This window comes from Zonotrichia albicollis, chromosome Z (assembly GCF_047830755.1).
Source record: "Zonotrichia albicollis isolate bZonAlb1 chromosome Z, bZonAlb1.hap1, whole genome shotgun sequence".
NCBI classification, from domain to species: domain Eukaryota; kingdom Metazoa; phylum Chordata; class Aves; order Passeriformes; family Passerellidae; genus Zonotrichia; species Zonotrichia albicollis.
The window spans coordinates 79,513,774-79,532,888 of NC_133860.1; the positions used below are offsets into that span (position 1 = coordinate 79,513,774).

General features: G+C 40.4%; 1 protein-coding gene across 7 annotated transcripts in view; it reads right to left on the reverse strand.

Annotated features, from left to right (window-relative positions):
• Positions 1-19,115, reverse strand: part of MARCHF3 (membrane associated ring-CH-type finger 3) — an 83,180-nt gene that overhangs the window by 54,565 nt on the left and 9,500 nt on the right. For 6 of the 7 annotated variants that reach the window (XM_074533659.1, XM_074533654.1, XM_074533657.1 and 3 more), the window contains one exon: positions 18,199-18,333. In XM_074533659.1, coding sequence (XP_074389760.1) covers positions 18,199-18,230 — 32 coding nt within the window. In that variant the 5' untranslated portion in view covers positions 18,231-18,333. Of the gene's footprint in view, positions 1-18,198; positions 18,334-18,640; positions 18,785-19,115 lie in introns of those variants that run through there. The other variant, XM_074533655.1, reaches the window with a different exon arrangement.

The following is a 19,115-nucleotide window of genomic DNA, read 5'->3' on the forward strand; positions in this document are numbered from 1 at the left end:
AGAATTTATTGCCCCACTTTCAGAAGAAATGAACTTCTTCCCACCTCGCTCAGCCCTGAATATACCCTAGGATCCAGAGGAAGAAGTTGACACTGACCAGACAGAATCCTGTGTTTGAATGGATTTTATCCATCCTGTATGCGGTGTATGAATATGCAACAGTTTATTGTTTTTAAGGGTTAATCCTCTGTTAATGTGAGTCCTTTTTTGGGCTTATTTTGCTCAGAAAAAGGTACCTGGATGTCCGTAACTCTTTGTTTCTATTGTCTTGTATTGTCCTAATGTAAATTGTCCAAATTATTATTACTCTAATTATATTGCTATTTTTACAACTATTTCATTACTATTAAACTTTTAAAATTTTAAAAAACAAATGATTGGCGTTTTTCACACAAGAAAAGCTGGCATGCAGTTCCATTACACCCAGGCTGGGTTGGGAACCATAACGCAGCTGCAGAACAGCATCAGCATCTATGGGCAGCATGGTTTTCTGAGCCACAGCTCAGGTAAAAGGCAGAGATGACTTTAAACATTTCAGTGCCCCTCTCTGGGAATGTTTTGCTTTACCAGGACTCAGTTCTGCAGAAGCAGGAGGGCGTTCGGGTGTGTGATGCAAAAGAAAGCCCCAGGTGCTCACAGCCCATTTGACTGCTCCTTGACCTGATAAGCAGCTTCCCTATAAACTCACAGCGGTAAAAAGCAAAAGATTATTTGTTTAGGGAGACCTTGCTGGCTATACATAGCCAATCTGCTTGAGAAATCCCTGTGGACAGGGGCTGCCTTCCAAGGGCTGCTGCTCCCACTAGCTGAGTTCCAAGCACTCACACTGAGCTTTTAGTGCTGCAGTCCCACAACATGTGTTTAATTATTTACCAAAACCGAGTACAATGCATTTGTGAGACTTCTTTGGCCATCCCAAACATATTCAGAAGCACTGAGTTTGTATCTTTAGCCAGTCATTCACACTATCACTGCACAAACACTGACAATTAATTTCGTTGTCTACAACTTTGAAGACACCCCACATGCCGCCCATCTTTTTTCTTGAGATTTTAGGGACAAATAAAAAGTTCTATTTCTGTCATAAATACATAAATAACTGTTCACTGTACAAAGCTCAAACCCAGCTGCTCCTAACTTTTCTTCCAGTTTCTTATGGGAGAAAAGCTTCGGGAACCTTTAAAACACAATAATTAGATGATATATCCAAATGTACTCCAGGTTATCCATCCCTATGATTTGTGTACCTGGTCTTCAACTCTCAGTTCCAAAATCATATCTCAAATGTTGCACACTTATCAGTAACTGTGATTTCTGACTTTTAAACCTACTATAGTTACTTTCACATTATTCTGTCACATCTGGCATGAAAACTTCCCAAGAAGATTTCAAAGCTTAGCATTCCTAAAAAAAGAGCATTTTCCACTCCCAGAAACATATTCCTGTTCTCCCCACGTATCTTAGTAGACTGTGTGAAAGCAATTTTCTTTGATATGGGGAAGTTTTAAAAGAACAAAAATACAAATCCTGTGTACGAATCCTTTTCTCTCCAAACCACAAATATCAACATGTACAACACATATCATATCATAATATCACAAATATCAACATCTGAAAACCAAGGTGTGCAGAGCGAAATGAAGGAGCAGGCTTCATTTCCCTACATATATTTTCCTTTCTCTCCTCCAAACCCAGAATGTCAATTCCAGTGCTCCAGCTCCCTGTGCACCTTTGGATGGCACTTCCAAAGCAAACAGATAATTTAATTTTTTTATTTTTTAAATTTCTCCACACTGCTTTGTAAATTAAGTGCTTTAAAAACTTGGGGAAATGTACCCATGAAACCTGTGCAAAGCCTAATTTTACATGTGCATCATCCAAACTTATTCCCACAGGAGTATTCAATTGGAGAAAAAATAATTAATTGTTAAATGCATGACTCTTCAAAAACACTCAGGATTTTGAAAGAGCTGACTGCTATGTAACTTTTTTCTACCACTTCTAGCTCACAGATACATTAACAGCACAGTGGTTAAAAGTGGTTAAAAATGGTTTAAAAGGTGACCATGGAAGGACAGAACTGATAGAGCTGAGCACTTCCACTCCTCTTTATTCTACTTTGTGCTGGCATTAAAAAAAAAAAAATCAAATAAGAACCCACACGTATGGCAAAATGAGCCTTTTATATGACACAATCTTGTTGTATTTAATTAAATTCTGTAAAACTTAGTGTTTCTTTTGCACTCTTACAGACTTCTCATCCTTTCAGCAGAACCAAGACCACCCGGGCATGTACAGCTGCCTCCCCCAGTGTTCCTGAGCTCCTCTCCTCCTCTCCCTAACTCCTTTCTTAGTCTTTAATGCTGAAACGTTTCTTCCAGCTAAAAGGATCAGGCACGTGGCTCCATTAAGGAAACTGCATGGCCAGAAGGAGTGCTATAAAAAGGCCAAAGGCAAATGCAGCATTCTGTGTCCTGGAGAGTAAGTGCATCTCTGACAGCACTTTCTGCAGAGATGGGCTATTTCCCTCCCTACTAAGAAAAAAAATGGCAAGAGAAAAAAAAAAATTAAAATTAAAAAAATAAAAGCGAAAAAATAATGTCCTTCCACCGCTGGGTGTTTTGCACAGTCATCCCACACTCAAAATGTGACACCAGAACTGTGCATGTCACACCACCTGAACAGAGCAGGCCAGGCTAAACAGCCCAAAAGCAAATTAAAACTGGTCCTGTCTGCTTTCTCTCACCGTGTTTTGGGGTGTTTTACCTGTCCATAATTCACCTCCAAACACTCACAACCTGTGATACACTCCTGGTTACCTTCTCTGTTTCTGAAGCAGCAAGCAATGCCATGTGCATGCCACACAAAGGGCTGCATGTCAGCACCAAGATACAAAATTAAAAGAAATGTGATGTTATTTCACTCTTCTATTATCATTATTATTATTATTATTATTATTATTATTATTATTATTATTATTATTATTATTATTATTTATTGTTATTATTGTTATTATTGTTATTATTATTATTATTATTATTATTATTATTATTATTATTATTATTATTATTATTATTATTATTATTATATTTATATTATTAAATTTTTTATTATTATTTTTTTAACTGAGGCCACAGAACATGCATTCCAGCAGACCGAGAGACTTCCTGGGGCGTGGAGTTCACCTGAACATGCATGGCAGCATAACATCCAGAGAATTATGTTTTTAAACTCACAGGATATGGTGAATGGTGAGAGGAATTATGGCAGTTTTACCAGAAAAAGGCCACTTAACAAAACAAACCCAAATAAACCACACACAACAGTGAGTGGTTACTGCTATGGGACAAAGACTTTTTCCTAATAGCAGTTTTTAAATTTTCATATTATTTTTAATTTGAAATTTAGACAGAAATGCTTACATGCCACAGTCTAACTTCAGAACTACAGCAGGTATAGCACAATTATAAATTTCCTACCCACTGCCAAGAATTGCAAAAGCTACTCACCAGCAAGTAGCAATGGCTTTCTCTGAGATGGCTCTTTAATTTTAAAAAATGTTCAGAAGATAAGTGAATAGGATGCTATTCCTTCTTATGAGAAGGCTGTGCCATAAAACAAGATATAATCCTCATTTCTGTCTCTCTGTTCTTTCTCCTTCTTTAAAAAGGAGAGAAGAATCCCAGCTATGAAGTGAAAAAAGGTTTGTGGTTTTATTTTTAAGTGTGCTAAGCAGGCACATCTTTATCTTCCCTGATTTTCACAGGCCAACATCTGGTAAGGGGAAAGGACTTAGAACCAACTAAAATTGTTGTCAACAGTAAAATATTTAAAATATTCAGGATGAGCTGGCACTGGGGCCAGGGAATGACCCCTGTTCCAACCTGCTGTAAAATCACCTCAGCTGGAGCAGCCCCTGCTGCCCTTCCTATCTGCTCCTGCCCTGCTCTGCATTCAGCAGCCAAAAACCTGTGAAAGGATTTCAGGTTTAAACCCTCCTTTGGAAGCATGCGGCCGAAATCACCTCTTCCTTGAGATAAGAAAGAGATAAGTCATTTATACTGTGACTCCTGGGTTGTTTTTTTTTTTTCTGGTTTTTTTTTTTTTTTTTTAAATTTAAATTTTGTTTGAGTTTGCAGTGCCTTTTCCTCAGCGGAATTCGTTGTGTTTAATCTTTTCCTTTCAGATATACACACTTTTCTGCCTTCAACTCCTGCATCTCAGCCTTAAGTTTTGTTTCCCTGTGCTAAAACTCCTTTTTGCTGGGTAAATTCTCTTTCCCCTCTTCACCCAGATGCTCTCTCCTTGTACAAGATGCACACAGAAGGCCTGCAACTAGTGGCATCTAAAAATTAGGGAGGTCAATAGACAAAACTAATGAGAAAACAGATTTGCAAATGTTTGTAAAGCCAAGTCTCTTTCCCAACCCTCTGGGAAAAGAGCAGGACTTTCTGGATTTTCACTGTATGCATAATTTTTTTCTTTGTTATTCTGCAGAAATCTCTTTCACATGAACCTACAGCTAGGAGGAAACATTTCCTAAGGTGAAAAAAAATAAAAAATTAAAGTTCTTCATTCATAACTCTTGCTGAGTTAACGTCTTACAGAGGGGCTGGGGAGGAATGAGCTGGGCTCAGAGGCTGCTTGACCTTATCTCCCGAGAGGAGGAGCCTCTGCAAACTGAAAAAGCAAATATTCTGGCAAATATTTGTACGTTGGAAGGCTAAATCACAAACACAACCTCTGCTTGCCTCTTTCAGAAGCTGCCTGGGAAAGTCAGAAAATTTTTTAACAGCACTGAAAGACTCTGTTCCTTTTCACAGATGAGAAATGGTAATTCTTCCAAGGAAAATAGAGTTTAGGCAAGATTGAAATTACACAGGCTTAAGGCTGACACACAAGGCTACCAATATGGATTCTTGCCCATTAAAAAGATCCACAAATGACAGGAAAATATGTTGATGTTCTCAGTCTCACTTTTCACATAAAGACACAGCTTTATCACCCTGAAAGTATTTCTCTCTGCTTTCAGGAATATAATAGATATAATATTTAGGAATATAGGAGATTTGACTTCTCTGTTTCTGAAGCAGGAGACCTGATAAGAATAAAAAACCCCCCTCTATTTTGACTGTAATATTTTAAAGCAAGAGATGAAACAAGTAAGAGATGAAATATTTAAAACACTGGGTGTGGCTTTGTTAAATCTAACTGGCTTCTAGTAAGAAATAAAGGACAGAGAGAACTCTGTGAAAGACTCTGCTCTTTTATTGCAAGCAGAGCCTGACCAAACTCCCACTCCAATTTATGTATATTCCAATGAACCCTCAAGCAAGAAGAAAAGGCAGAAGAGGAGATGGAAAAGAAACACCACATCTATACCCCAAAGGTTTAGTCAAAATATTTCCAGGCAGAGAACTTGAGGAGACACAAAATGCAGGGGTTTATTTCTCTTTTAAGCACTGTGTCTCTGTGTAAGGAAAATCCTAATTTATTTTTGGTGGCATGTACTAAAAAGCTGCTGCTGTCTCCCACCCTCCACCCCTACCCCCAGAGAAGGCTGAATGCTTTTTCAATGCTCTGAAAATGTGGGGTTTTTAATGCCCTTTTTTTCAAAACTCTGAAGACATCCTGTAAATCAGCTTAAAGTGTTTTAACGTCTGTCTTAAATATAAATATTTGTGGGTGTGTGTGTATCCATATGTGTATCCATTGCGGTGACATCCTAGAGCACTGGGAGAAAATTGGGCTACTGATTCTTCCCAAACACAAGAAATACGAGCTGGTAAAAATTTAAAAAAAATAAATTAAAAAAAAAAAATCAAAGTTTTCCCTTAAAAAAGCAGGAAAGAACCCAAATTAACAGAGTAGATTCCAGCTCAGATCATATCTAGGTTATGTGTAGTACTGAGTCCCAAGATCCTGCTTTAGGTTTTCCATGACTTTTTATGACTAATATCATTATTTTTTATTTAATAATCAGACACTGAGAAACTCAGACACTGCTGCAAATGTCAGGGAATGAGTGCTTGCTAAATACTGTAATTTGTGCAAAAAAGAACAAATCAACAGCACAGTAGCTGTGGTTTGGCATAGCTTAATTTTGGCTGCTTCTCCTGGATGGAGCCCAGAGCTTAAGGACCTGCCAGGAGCCCTTAAAAAGTGAACCAAGCTATAAAATGTGACACACTGGGGAAGAAAAAACATTGTTCTGGCCAGGAAAACACTGTTGGCAAGAGCACAACATCCCTGTGTTCGCTTTTAAACACCCCCGTACTGTTGCATGACACTTGGAGAATCTTTAATGTGGTGTAAAAATGTCTTTCAGAAATAACAGGATTAAACTCCCAGCCAGAGATCCACAATCAGGTGTAACCATCCCATAAGTGCTCCTGGTTATCCCCAAAGCCCAGGATTTTGTGGATTTTATTCTTGGTCCTGCAAATAACTTGCAGAAATTCAAGAGTGTTCTCACCTCCCCTTTTCGGTCATCTGCAAAATACTTCCACAATTGGCGCTGAGTGGCCACAAATGATAAATCCAGAGGAAAGCAGGAGCCCAAAGGCTTCTGGCCACCCCTGCTTGCGCAGGAAAGTGAGGGCAGAGGGTTCTGCACTGGGGTCAGCACCACCACAGTGGCACAAGACAAGGGGCACACAAAGGTTGAAATCCAGGGCTTGGTTCAGTGCCTAAAAAGGTCATCTTTTCATTGATCCATGCCCAAAACGCAGTGAGGGATTTCTGCCCTTGACAAGGGGATAAATAATAAACCAGGATTTCCATTTGCTGTTTGCAGTTGGGTGATGAATTTAATATAACCAACCTACTGCAGGTGGCTGGAGTTTTACACGGAATAGGGAATTCTCTGTGGATCCAGGACCACATCAAATGAAGTACACAATGTGTTTTATCTTCCTACTGGAAAGGATCTCCAAATCCATAAATGGAGTTTATCAGAAGCCGACATCTGCAGAGGATAATTATTTCCCCCAGTTGCTAATGAAATAAATTTTGCTGTTTGTGATAGGACGAGGCACTAACACACACAGCACAAAAGGTTTGGTCATCAGCTTTGAAACGTCCCAGTGGGTGAGTGTCACAGACATCTTTTATGAAAAATCCTTTCCTTAGGATTTTTCCTCATGAGAAGCTGAGAGGCCTCAGGAACAAAATGTAAACAATGATTATCTGCTGTTGTGGAATGCAACAGGTGCATCTGGGATTGGTCTCATGTTGTTGTTTCTAATTAATGGCCAATCACAGTCAGCTGGCTCAGACTCTCTGTCCGAGACACAAACCTTTGTTATCATTCTTTCTTTTTCTATTCTTAGCCAGCCTTCTGATGAAATCCTTTCTTCTATTCTTTTAGTACAGTTTTAATGTAATTTATATAATAAAATAATGAATCAAGCCTTCTGAAACATGGAGTCAGATCCTCATCTCTTCCCCCATTCTGAGACCCCTGTAAACACTGTCACAGGTGAGTGCCATGATCACCTGGAAAATATCATTGTGAGCATGGAAAATGCAGTGAAAAGGGCCTTTTGTCCCAGAAATTGTGCAGCCAAAGCAAATTACATCACAAATTACAACAGGAATTACAGGAGTTGGAACTGAGAGGTGCTGATGGCTCCTGCTGCTGGGAAGCCCTGAGGGGTTGGGGGACCACCAAGGATGAGAGAGAAGAAAGAGATAAGGGAAAGTAGAAGAGAAAGGCGACAAACCAAGGCAGAGGGAAAATAAAGGCAGGGAAATGGTAATGAACCAGCAGAAACTCATCAATGGCACAACACAACACAAAATTCAGGCAAAAAAAAAAAAGCCAAAAAAACTCCAACCTCAACAAAACCAAAGCAACCAATAAACAATATTAAAAGCTTTTCCTGGAAGGGGAAATACATTTGTGAAGCTACAAAAATGAACTGAGGATTGGTTTAAAAGCCAAAAAATTGCTATTCTGTCCTTTTTAAATGACCTCTTCAAGCTCCTTTGTGAAGTGAAGCTTTGATCACAATCATTTCATGCAGAAGGCTGAGCCAACCTTGGAGCAGAATGAACTGTGTAACTTCTTCAGCACAGGGAAGTGAAATGCAAAGCTAAGGAAAGACAAATCACTCCTGCCTTTGGCTATCACTCATTCCCTACCATTAAGGGAAACCCAGTGATTGATGAGCACTGCTGAAAGGGGTAATAATCCACAAACAGAAGGAAGACAGCATGTCTGGCTGGTGCTGCTTTAGAAGATGTCCTGAAGGGTTTGACCACCACAGATAAACAAATTCTGCTACTGTCATTTTACTGAAGTTATGTGTAGCATGCAAGGCTGCTATACCCTTTCTATGGCAAGTGGACCCATATTGAAATGTGAAACCATCACTTTCAGGAAGTCATATTCACCCTACAAATAATAAAAATAATGAAAACTTGCAGTGGCAGGAGCAGGATGGCAAATTTCCCTTTTCTCTCTCCAGAGACCACAGCAGCAATATTCAGTACACACGGAGTGTAAAAGTTGGTGAGATTACAGAATAGCTGGGTTCTGTAGTGTGACGGTGTTCACAGGGGTCTCAGGATGGGGGAAGAGATGAGGATCGGACTCCATGTTTCAGAAGGCTGATTCATTATTTTATGATATAGATTACATTGAAACTATACTAAAAGAATAGAAGAAAGGATTTCATCAGAAGGCTAGCTAAGAATAGAATAGGAAGGAATGATAACAAAGGTTTGTGGCTTGGACAGAGAGTCTGAGCCAGCTGACTGTGATTGACCATTAATCAGAAACAACCACATGAGCCCAATCCCAGATGCACCTGTTGCATCCCACAGCAGCAGATAATCATTGTTTACATTTTGTTCCTGAGGTCTCTCAGCTTCTCATGAGGAACAATCCTAAGGAAAGAATTTTCCATAAAGGATGTCTGCGACACTGTAGGGCAATTTTCCATCACTTTCCCAAAGCACCACGCAGCCTGAGGTGTGCTCTGAGCAGTGAAGTGAGCACGTTAAGGTCAGCTGTGGGGCAAATGCACACAAACCCAAAGCTGCTCCAGGCCCAGCTTTGTTTCCACCTTGCACTGAGCACAGCCCGTGTTCCCATTCCAGCCTGCCCGTACTCGCTCCCTCAGACGCCTTTTTGGGGATGAAACTATTGGTTTGGGCTGAAAACTGCCAGATTCTGAGAAGGTCTGTGTAACCACACAGAGATTCATTCACGTATGAGAAACGCCAGAAAATATTAGAAACCACTCAAAGCTCTCGTCTACAAGGAAGGTGCAGTTTCAGAGCTGAGAGAGGAACAGAAAGGGAAAAACACCTCTGTGAAGGAGGAGATTTGCATTTATATTCAGTCCTGTTAAATTCATTTGCCACTGAGAGAGGAAGGGAGAGAGGTTGAGAATATTTATATTTACCACAAGTTGGTGGAGAAACACTAAGCTTTGTTGATTCCCGCAAAACATTCATGCAGCCGCAACAAATGGTGGGCATGATCAGAGTGAGCCAGAATTTAACTTTTGCCTAAAGAAGACAGCAGGTTTGTTCACAGCATCTCTTCCTGTACTAATTTACGGTTTTCTGAAAGACTGTTTCCATTCAAGGTTTTGTCTCCTGCTTTAATCCCCCAAGTTTTCTCTGGTGCTACACTCTCTTCTGGCTGCTCCAGCAGGATGCAGAGAAACCAAAAAACATGAAAAGGGAGGAATTCCAGCTTTGCTTAACAGAACAACTGGATCACACAACACACAAAAATGCTTTTTTTTTTAATGAGGTAGGATGCATGTCTGTTCGCATTGCAATTTGTGGCCGCTGTGTTTATAAATCCAATTTATCTGTAACTCTGGGCTTAAACTGGTCTTTCCACAGATGCAAGGGTGCTGCTGAAAAGGGTTTTTTTTTTCCCTGAAATTCTTATATATGTCTCCACTGCAAACTGCCTGAGCGAGATGAAAGATACCTCTCCTCTGCCCAATGTACAAATGCCCAGAAAACCCTTGAACTCTCCTTGGCAGCACTGATTGCACTCTGGCAAAGGTGAAGCTCCACAAGTTGTCTGGGATTCACTGTTCAAACAAGAGACAGAGGACAATTCAAGTTTTCTTTAGCAATATGCCTGCAACTGAGAAATGAGTTAAATCCTAGCACCACTACTAAGATTTTATTCATAAGGATTGACTTAAAAAATTAGTTTAGTCACAAGCAGCACCCAGACAGAATTGGTTTTACTTGTTAAGTTCAGACGGGAAGGAAAGTAGATTTTCCAAAAAAGTTGTATTAATATGTAATTATTGCACAGGATATACACAGGACAGAGAATATTCACATTACAGCTGACCACCTACACACACCATGAGTCTATAAACCCTCAGTGAACAAATTTAAAGTATCCCCACTCTTTTGAAGTGCAGTTGTTGAACACAGGCTCCTGGGAAGGTCAACAGCACAGCCTTCAAACCTGTATTTATAAGCACTGTTGTGCTTCTATTGTTGTTTTATGTTGCTTACATACCTTGAGTACTACAGGGACTAATTAAAAATTCAGAGATAGACAAATAATTCCTTTTTTCCTCAGGTTAAGTGAGACCCTGCCAAAGGTTTTGCTACCAAAACCTTTAAGGTAGGACTTACACATTTACCACATCCTCATTACCACAACAATTTTTCAAATACCCAGAGAGCAAAGAGCAAACCACCACCTGCAAAAGTGCACGTCAGCCTTTGTCAGCTCTGGAAATCCTCCTGGGTTTGGTGAATCCAGGGTTTCAAAGTGGTCTGGAGCAGCTTGCTGGGTGACAGCAGGATGGGGGACAACGCACGTGCACAAGAATTTCAGCCTCAGGGCTGAAGTTTCATTTTGGCTTTCCAGTACCACAGGAACAGATGGACACCACGTGCAGACTTGCAGCAACACTCCTGTGGAAGGCCACAGCCATGAAGTGATAATTTCACTGCACCCAAAAATCATTTTCTGCTTATTTCTTACTGGTTGTGTTGATAGATGAAATATTTTCCAAATAGGAACAATAAGTAAACTCCTCAGCCTAGGGCACTTGTAATCCAAAGACAATGAAGCAGCAGGGTGTAAATTAGAGGGAAATGTGACAGCTTATTTAGGCAAATGGTGCTCACATCTAGGTAATTCCCCTTTTGTAGTGGTACAGGAATTAATGATGAGATAGGGCTGGAGCATAACTAAAATGTACAGCTCTAATGACACATATCCAATATGTAATATCTAATATATTACATATCTATCTATCTATCTATCTAATACATATATCTAATGCTGAAAACTGCAGGGTGAGGGGTCAAGGACAGCTTTTCCAAGTGCAATCACAGAAAGTCTGAGGTTGGAAGGGACCTCCAGAATCCACCTGGTCCATCTCCACTCCATCAGCACGAACATTCCGGTGACAACACCACGAACAGCTTCCCACATGTGGCAGCACAAATGAAAACACAGGGATGGTGAAAAGAGGCTCAAGGGATAAAGTGAGGCAGGCCTGAGTGGTCAGAGAGAGATCCAAGGGGACACAACACGCTGCAGAGGGAGGTGTCAAGCAGGCAGAGTTATGTGGGACTTTGAAGGGGATTTTAATTTGGTTCCATGGAGGAATCCAGGGAAAAGGGGACAAATCAGTGCCAAGGACTGCCTGGGAAAAACAAGGTTGGAGCAATCTGCAGTTAATTGCCCGCAGGGCAGCGTTCAAATTCACTGCTGGTTATCCATTACCTCACTGAAGAGAACAGCAACAGGTTCCAGCTTTAGTGGTGGCACTCACAGCAAAGAAAAAACCAAGGTTTGTTCTGCCTCCACATTCCCAGGGTGACCCTCAGCTCTGTGGGCATGGCTCAGCAGTTTAATGGGTGAAACATGAAGCTAATCTGGAGCAGGGGCTTCAGACAGGAGCAAAAGGAATGATGGAGATGGTCCCAGTGGAGACTGGCAGCAAATGCATGGTGCCATGTCACTAAATAAAAGGTAAAATGCTGGATGAAATATGGTGCAGATCTTTTTCTATACTAGCTTTTTACAAATTTTCAATTCTAAAATGCTTCAGGCTACCTCTCTTGTAACAGCTTCACAACAGCATTTATTTATTCATTTGTGTTTATAAATATCACAGTCAATGAAAGCTTTATGCCAGCTGTGGGGGCAGACCCTCAATCCACCTCAAACCGGCCCAAGGTTTCATTGCTGGGCATGACAACACATTCTGTGGAAAACCCTTTGGTCAGACCAGGTCACCCCCAAAAACCCACAGCCTGCTCTCTCTGGGGCAGGGGAGGCACTGAGAGCAAAAACCGTGACGATACAATCCAGCAAAACCCAAAATCTCAGCAATTTATGGCCTTCCACTCAAGGGAATCATCTCCACCCCAGCCAGACCCAGCACAACCTCGCTGGGCTGCCACAGGTGTGTTTGGAGCTGCCTCTCTGATATTGCCTGTTTTTATTACTGATTATTGCTGATCTTGGACAGTTAGACCTCAAATTCCTTCCAACATGCAGAACACAAACCCATACCTTGCAAATCCATTCCTTCCCTTGAAAAGGGAGGGAATCCAGGTCGTGCCCACAAAACAAAATGAAGATTACGGATCTGAAACTGTACTGTAACCTTTCACTGCACTGGAAGTCCCCTGGCAAGAAAAATACCCCCAAAATGCTGTTTCCAGAAGGGCTCGAGAGGCTGATTAAAAGTGGAATTGAAAAGTGCTCAATCCAGAGCATTTTAAGTGGAAATGTGAGCCCAGGAGTTTCCACAGCTGCTGCAGCAGTCACCTGCATGGTGTACACTGGTTTGGGTTATTTCTGCTCAGGACTTCCAGCAAGTGAAGGATGAGTCTTTCTCATAACAGATTCCGTTTCAAAACTCTACTGTAAACCTGCTTTTAGCTAAATAACCCCAGGCTTCTGGGCATCTATTAAACCAGCTAAATTAGCATGAGGAGATGGTTCCCATCAGTAACCAGAGCCAGTCTCAGTCTGGCATTAGTAGATGTATTCCTGTAAGCAGCTGGGATGCAGAAAAGATTTCTGTTTAGCTCTTTTCTGCTTTTTCCACCTATTTTCTTTTTTTTTTCTTTTTTTTTTTTTTTAATAACTGCAATTTCCTGAGATAAACTGAGTCAGTTTCTTTTCCCACTTCCAACAAAGTCTTGAAGGTTCTCTTACAGAATGCTGAGGATCTTACAGATCTGAGAAAGCACCTCTGCCTCTCCCCTTCTGGCTCACAGGTTGGTTTGTAAAAATCCTTTATTGATACTAACTAAAAAAATACCTTTTAGCAAAGGTTTCCATTTAAAATATTCATATAAAATATTCATTTAAAAGTTTCAACTTAGAGAAAAAAAAATGGTCTGAATAGCCACTGGTGTGTTCTCTGACCACACTGAGAGCAAACAATACACTGGCAAATTACTTGAAGTATTCAATTTAAACAAGAGCCAAATATTTGGATTGAGCAACAGACACCTAACAGCCAAGATTAACTAAGTAAAACAGAATGTGAGGTAACATAGGAATATAAGTACAAGTAGCTACCTACGTTTCACATGTTTACATGTGTTTTTCCCCTTGACACTTTATTTCTCCCTTTCCATTATGAGTAGATTAAATTAAAATCTGTTCCTAAGAGGAGCACTGAATTATTTCAGATTATAATGCATTTCAAAAGTGTCCTGGCTCCCATGCCTCAGCTAATCCCCCCTAAATGTATTTTCAGATGAGGATACCAAGACTCAGCCCCTGCATGAGGAAACAGAGGCAGAGATGAGAGGACTCAAAAATCAGAGAAGGTCCAGTGAAGATCCTGCTGCAAAGATTTGGTCAGCAGCAAAGAAACCCATTCTCAATTTTCCTCACTGTGGGAATAACCCTCTGCAGACAATGGGGAATGACTGAAGAAAAGGTTCTTCCTAAGCAGAGAAATCCATAGTGGATTTCAGATGAGCACCAGAGGACAACAGCAAAGGTCACAAAATGCACTGGTTTGGCTTCTAAATCCTGTGACATTTCCTGTCCCATTTTATACCACTAAATCACCTCCTCATTCCATTTTTTGGTGGGATTTTCAAAGATTAAATATCAGGTATTAAATATGAAAACTGCATTTTTCATCTTTCTAGCCAGAAACTCACCATGACTAATATGAGCAGAATACAATAACTGAGATACTGGAAGTTCTCCTGTAATTTGCTTTTGCATTACTGAAACTTTGGGGATATAAATTGTGCTCAATAATCACATTGATTCTTATTTCTTACTGTTTACAGTTTTCTTTTAAGACATATAATGAATGATTCTTTGCCATTAGTAAAAGTTTTACAGGATGGGAGAGGAAAATAACTCTTTAGTGATAAAATTTTTCAACAGCAGGAAAAAAAACTTTCAAAAAGACAATTTCCTCATCTTATTATTCTAGTTTTTACAGTGGCTTAGAAACATAGAAACCAATTAGTTTTAATCTCCATTTAATTTTATGGAATGCCTCCAGAAGAGCTCTTAACACAAAGCTAAGACTCCAGTAAGGACAGTGCAAAGATGATGAGAAATCTGCTAATATTATCCTCACAGAGATAGCAGAACTGCAGTTCTTATGTGTTTCTGATAAAAAGAATTATGGGCACAATGTTCAAAACTCTCCGGAAATTACCCTTTCAATTTACATTGGCAGCGGCTTCACGAGAGAAAATTTCTTCACAGAGGAGCAAACAGCAGAATTAGATCCAAAAAGGGGCAGAAGTACAAGGAAAAGTCACTTGCAATGCTGGAAGGCAAAAGGAAAATATAACACCTCATTCTGAATAATCAATAAGACTAAAACACTGTGTTAAGTGCCATTGCTTTTAAACCACAGGTGCTCTAATTTAGAAATATCCCTCTCCTCTTTTTAAAAACCTGTTTGAATGAAAATTACCTGTCTGAAGACTGGCTGGAGTTGTACTGATTACTTATCTTATTATTTATAATATTATTTATGCTATTTATAATCTTATATATATATTATATACATTATATATAATACTTAATTATCTTATTATTTATAATATTATTTATGTTATTTATAATCTTATATATATAATATATATTATATATTATACTTATTATATATAACACTTACAAGTATTATATATCTATATATTTATTTATCTATATATATATATATCTTGTATATGTAAGTTATATTTATTGTTTATTATTATCAAAGAGCACTCGAAATCTCTGGTGTTTTTTGGTACCTTTGACCTGAAAGTGACCTGAAAAAGGAAATTCTCTGTGAATCACTAACAGCCCTGCACCTCCCCTGCCACTGCTGCCCAAAACCTCCAAAATGAGGTGAAAGCAGCTTTACACCTGCTTAAAGGTGGTTCAGAAACTCTTAGGAAATTGCATTTTAAAATCTCTTTATGTAATACATTTAACAAGTGGAGATTGTTAAAAATTGATGGAGGTAATCTTTAAAATTTAATACAGATACCTTACACTGGTAGCTTCAATGTTGGAGACCAAATGCTAATTTAAAAAAAAAACAGAAGAGCATTTCAAATGAGACCAAAGATTAGCAGATAATATTCATGCATATTACCACATGGTAATACCAGGGACAGATTTGTTCATAACTTCAACTTAATACTGAATTCAAGGACAGGTAATTTGTAGGCTCTTTTGCCATCACTTCTTTCAAGTAGTGCCTCATTTTCTCCATCACTTCATGCAGGCTACAAGCTTTTTGCCTGTTTTATAAATATCCCCCTCATCCTTTCTGTGTATTTTCAGGTACCGCAGTGTCAAGCACTGGGTTCCACCAGCAGGAATTAGTCTGATATTGCTAATCTGTGGCATAAAAATCAAACTGAGCGACAGCTCCAAGAGGAAGCTGGTTGTTAGGAAAGAAGTGCACCAGTAATCATAATTTCTCAGAACAGAGCACAACAAATGCACTGCTGTTAGATGGGAATTCCTTACAACATCCATGAACCAAGAAAAATAAGGATGGGAAGGTGCAGCTCTCAGTTCAGGGAGGGCCCAAAGATCAGGCATGATTTATGAGGTGATATTCAGCCCATATTTGTCAAATTTCATCAGTGTCACTGCCACATTCCCTTTGTAGCCCTGGTGCTGATCCTAGTTCCCTCCTTTCCACTGGTAACTCCCAGACCTGGGTGCTGAATTGTCCCATATAAATCCATATACACCCATATAAATCCACACAAACCCAACACGCAGTTTTGCACTAGCACACCTCTCTGAGACACAACCAAAGAAACACCACTGTGGTCACCACGCTGATGTCCAAGCATGGGGGCAAACACAGAAAGGGAAAATCTGACTGAAATCCTTGTCCTGAGCTGCTCAGAGCATCCACAATGAACACAGAAAACACAAAATGCAGAGCGAACATGCTGGCAAATCCACGGGTTCTGCCAGCTGCATTCCAGCAGGGGAAAGGTTACCAAGGAAAGAAAAACTGTGAGGTAAATATTGGCAGATTGTGGGGGGAAAAGGGAAAGTGCAAGAGCTTAATGCAGAAAAAAGGTGAAGACAAGGAAGAGTGGAAGGATGGTAAAGTGCCAAGGCATGGACTCACTCCAGGTCAGAAACAGACATGTCTGAATGACAGATCTATCAGTAGTTTTATTATAATTAATAAAGTATATAATTAATATATATTTTAATATATAATATATTACTATAAAGAATAGACTAATTAATATAATTATATTAATATAATTATATTAATTAATATGTAATATAATTAATAAGTGTTGTGAGAATGAAAAAGACCTTTTAAAACTGTCTGGAATGAGTGTCACACAAAACCCAGAGGTTTTTTTTTCAGGGTGAAAGCCAGTACCAAGACACCAGAATTTTTATCACACAAGAATCCCTATTTTGAGGGTTTACCCAGAAAAGCTTGGCCAAGTTGTGTAAGGAAGTATCTGTATCTTCAGGAATAAGCAATTTCTTCCCTTCTCCCCTCTCTTCTCTTCTTCCCCCAAAACCATGAAAAAAACCACAACAATTTCAACTGCCATCAGGAAAAAGAGAATTTTATACCAAACAATTGCCCTGGGCCACTCAGCTGAATTAAGTCAAAGGGACTGCTGGCAGGCTTAAAATAGGCATCTGTGTTTAAGAGCTTTCCTGGCTTTGTTGCTGCAGTGGAAAATAAAAAAAAAAAAAAAAAGAAGCTGCGGATGCATAAATTTGAAATTGAAAATATCATCAATATCTCAAAGACACAAAGTATAATTAGAATTAGTAATTAATTCTGGTCTACATTGCCTTGCACGAAGCTTAAATGAGAGCAAAGTGAGAGAGATGCCAGATACTCTCTTTCCCTCCCTGTTGCTTTGTATTGCTCTGAAAACAGGCTCAGTGATCACCAGAAAGAGAAATGAGGGATTCTCTGCTGTCTGGAGGGGTGCACCACAGCCAGGACACCAAAAATCACCTTTAGCACGTCGCCAAGGGGGCTGGCACAGCGAGGGTGGCACAGGAGCAGTGCAGGAACCCCTGATAGGCGCTCACATCATCACTGTGGTGGCTCCCAGCAGTTTGATTTTGTGCCAAGCCTTCCTGCCCTGTGTCACAAATAACTTCCCTCCCTTTCAGGCCGTGGTTTTTAAACAGCAGCAGCAGCATTTCTTACTGCCAGGTCCCATAAGGAAAGCAGGACACCCTCCTGGCAGCAGAAATCTGCTATGATCTGCTATACGTTTGTGATGCTCACAGATACTTTTCATTGGTTTATAATCTGTTTTATTTTAAGGGAAGGATGCCCACAATGGCTGTTCTGGGCCTGCTCCAACTGGCTGGACTCATCTTCAGGATAACATTGTTATCGGGTCAATGGTGTTCCGAGGATGAATCCGTTCAGAACATGATTCAGAAGCAGCCCCTCTACAACTGGTGTCAAGAGGCCCTGCAGGACTGCAAAGAACAAGCTGGGTAGGTGTGTTTCCAAACGTAGGTGAAGTTTCTGCTGCTACAGGAACTGCACACATCCCTTTGCACCTGCTGCGGAGGAGAACACGCACAAATTCAAAGTGGCTCTGCCAACACCAGTGCCACCACAACCACAGCTACCCTGGCGTGCTTTAATGGGCATTATTTGCAAAAACACGTATTTTGACAGCTGAAAGCAGCTCTCAGCCCAATCACAGCCATGTCAAATGGAAGATATCACTCACCCTTTCAGAGCTGAAGCCTGTGGCTCAGACATGCCTGGAGCCCTGCCATGGATGGAGCCCGTCCATAGGGGCAAGTGGAGACCTCACAGAAGCCGTGGGCTCGATGCACAACTTATCTGTGAAATCCTGTGCGGCCTGTGATAAGCAAGAGATCAGGAAAGGTATCAGAAAAGTCCTTTCTGAGGGGGAAATCCATCATCCAGCTGCTCTGCGTGCTCCCAGGTAAGTCCGGTGCCCCCCACACCTGGAGCTTTCAGGGCTGCACACCCCAAGTGCCACCACAAGTAAATAATTACTGCAGAAGGACAGGCTGCAATTTGCCTCATCAGCCGCGCAAACAGCAGCCAGCTCAGCCATTAGCAATTAATTAAAGATCAATGGCATGTAAAACCCCAGGGAGCACACGCGCAATTAGCAAATGTATTTAAAGCAAACCACAAACCCGCAAGTTTTTTTGTCTGACACTACTCCCCAAGACCATTCTCGACCGTTTTTTTGTTAAAAACCTCATCCCACTCCCTTTTACAAGCCAAAGGGGCTGTGGGAGGGTTACCCACAGAGTTCCACTTGGCAAAGCATATTTCCAGCATCCTGCACTGGGTCCAAAGCCCATGGACATGAGTCATCCTCAGTGAGAGTTTTCCTTTTTATTCCAACGGACCTTGGATGGCCTGCAAACATCCTTGCCAAAACAAGTGATCTCTGATAGACAAATTAATTCATTTAGATGCCCTGCTTTCACCGGTTTGATGGCTCGGGGATGCCAAAGTTGAGACAGTACTTGGTAAAACATCCTGCACGCATCACCAGCAGCCCCAGAGAGGGCAACGCAGGGTTAAATTTAAGTTTAAACAATTGCTTTGAAATTTAAACTTTGCTTTGAATTGCGTCGAAAGGTAAACTCCTCTGACCTGGGC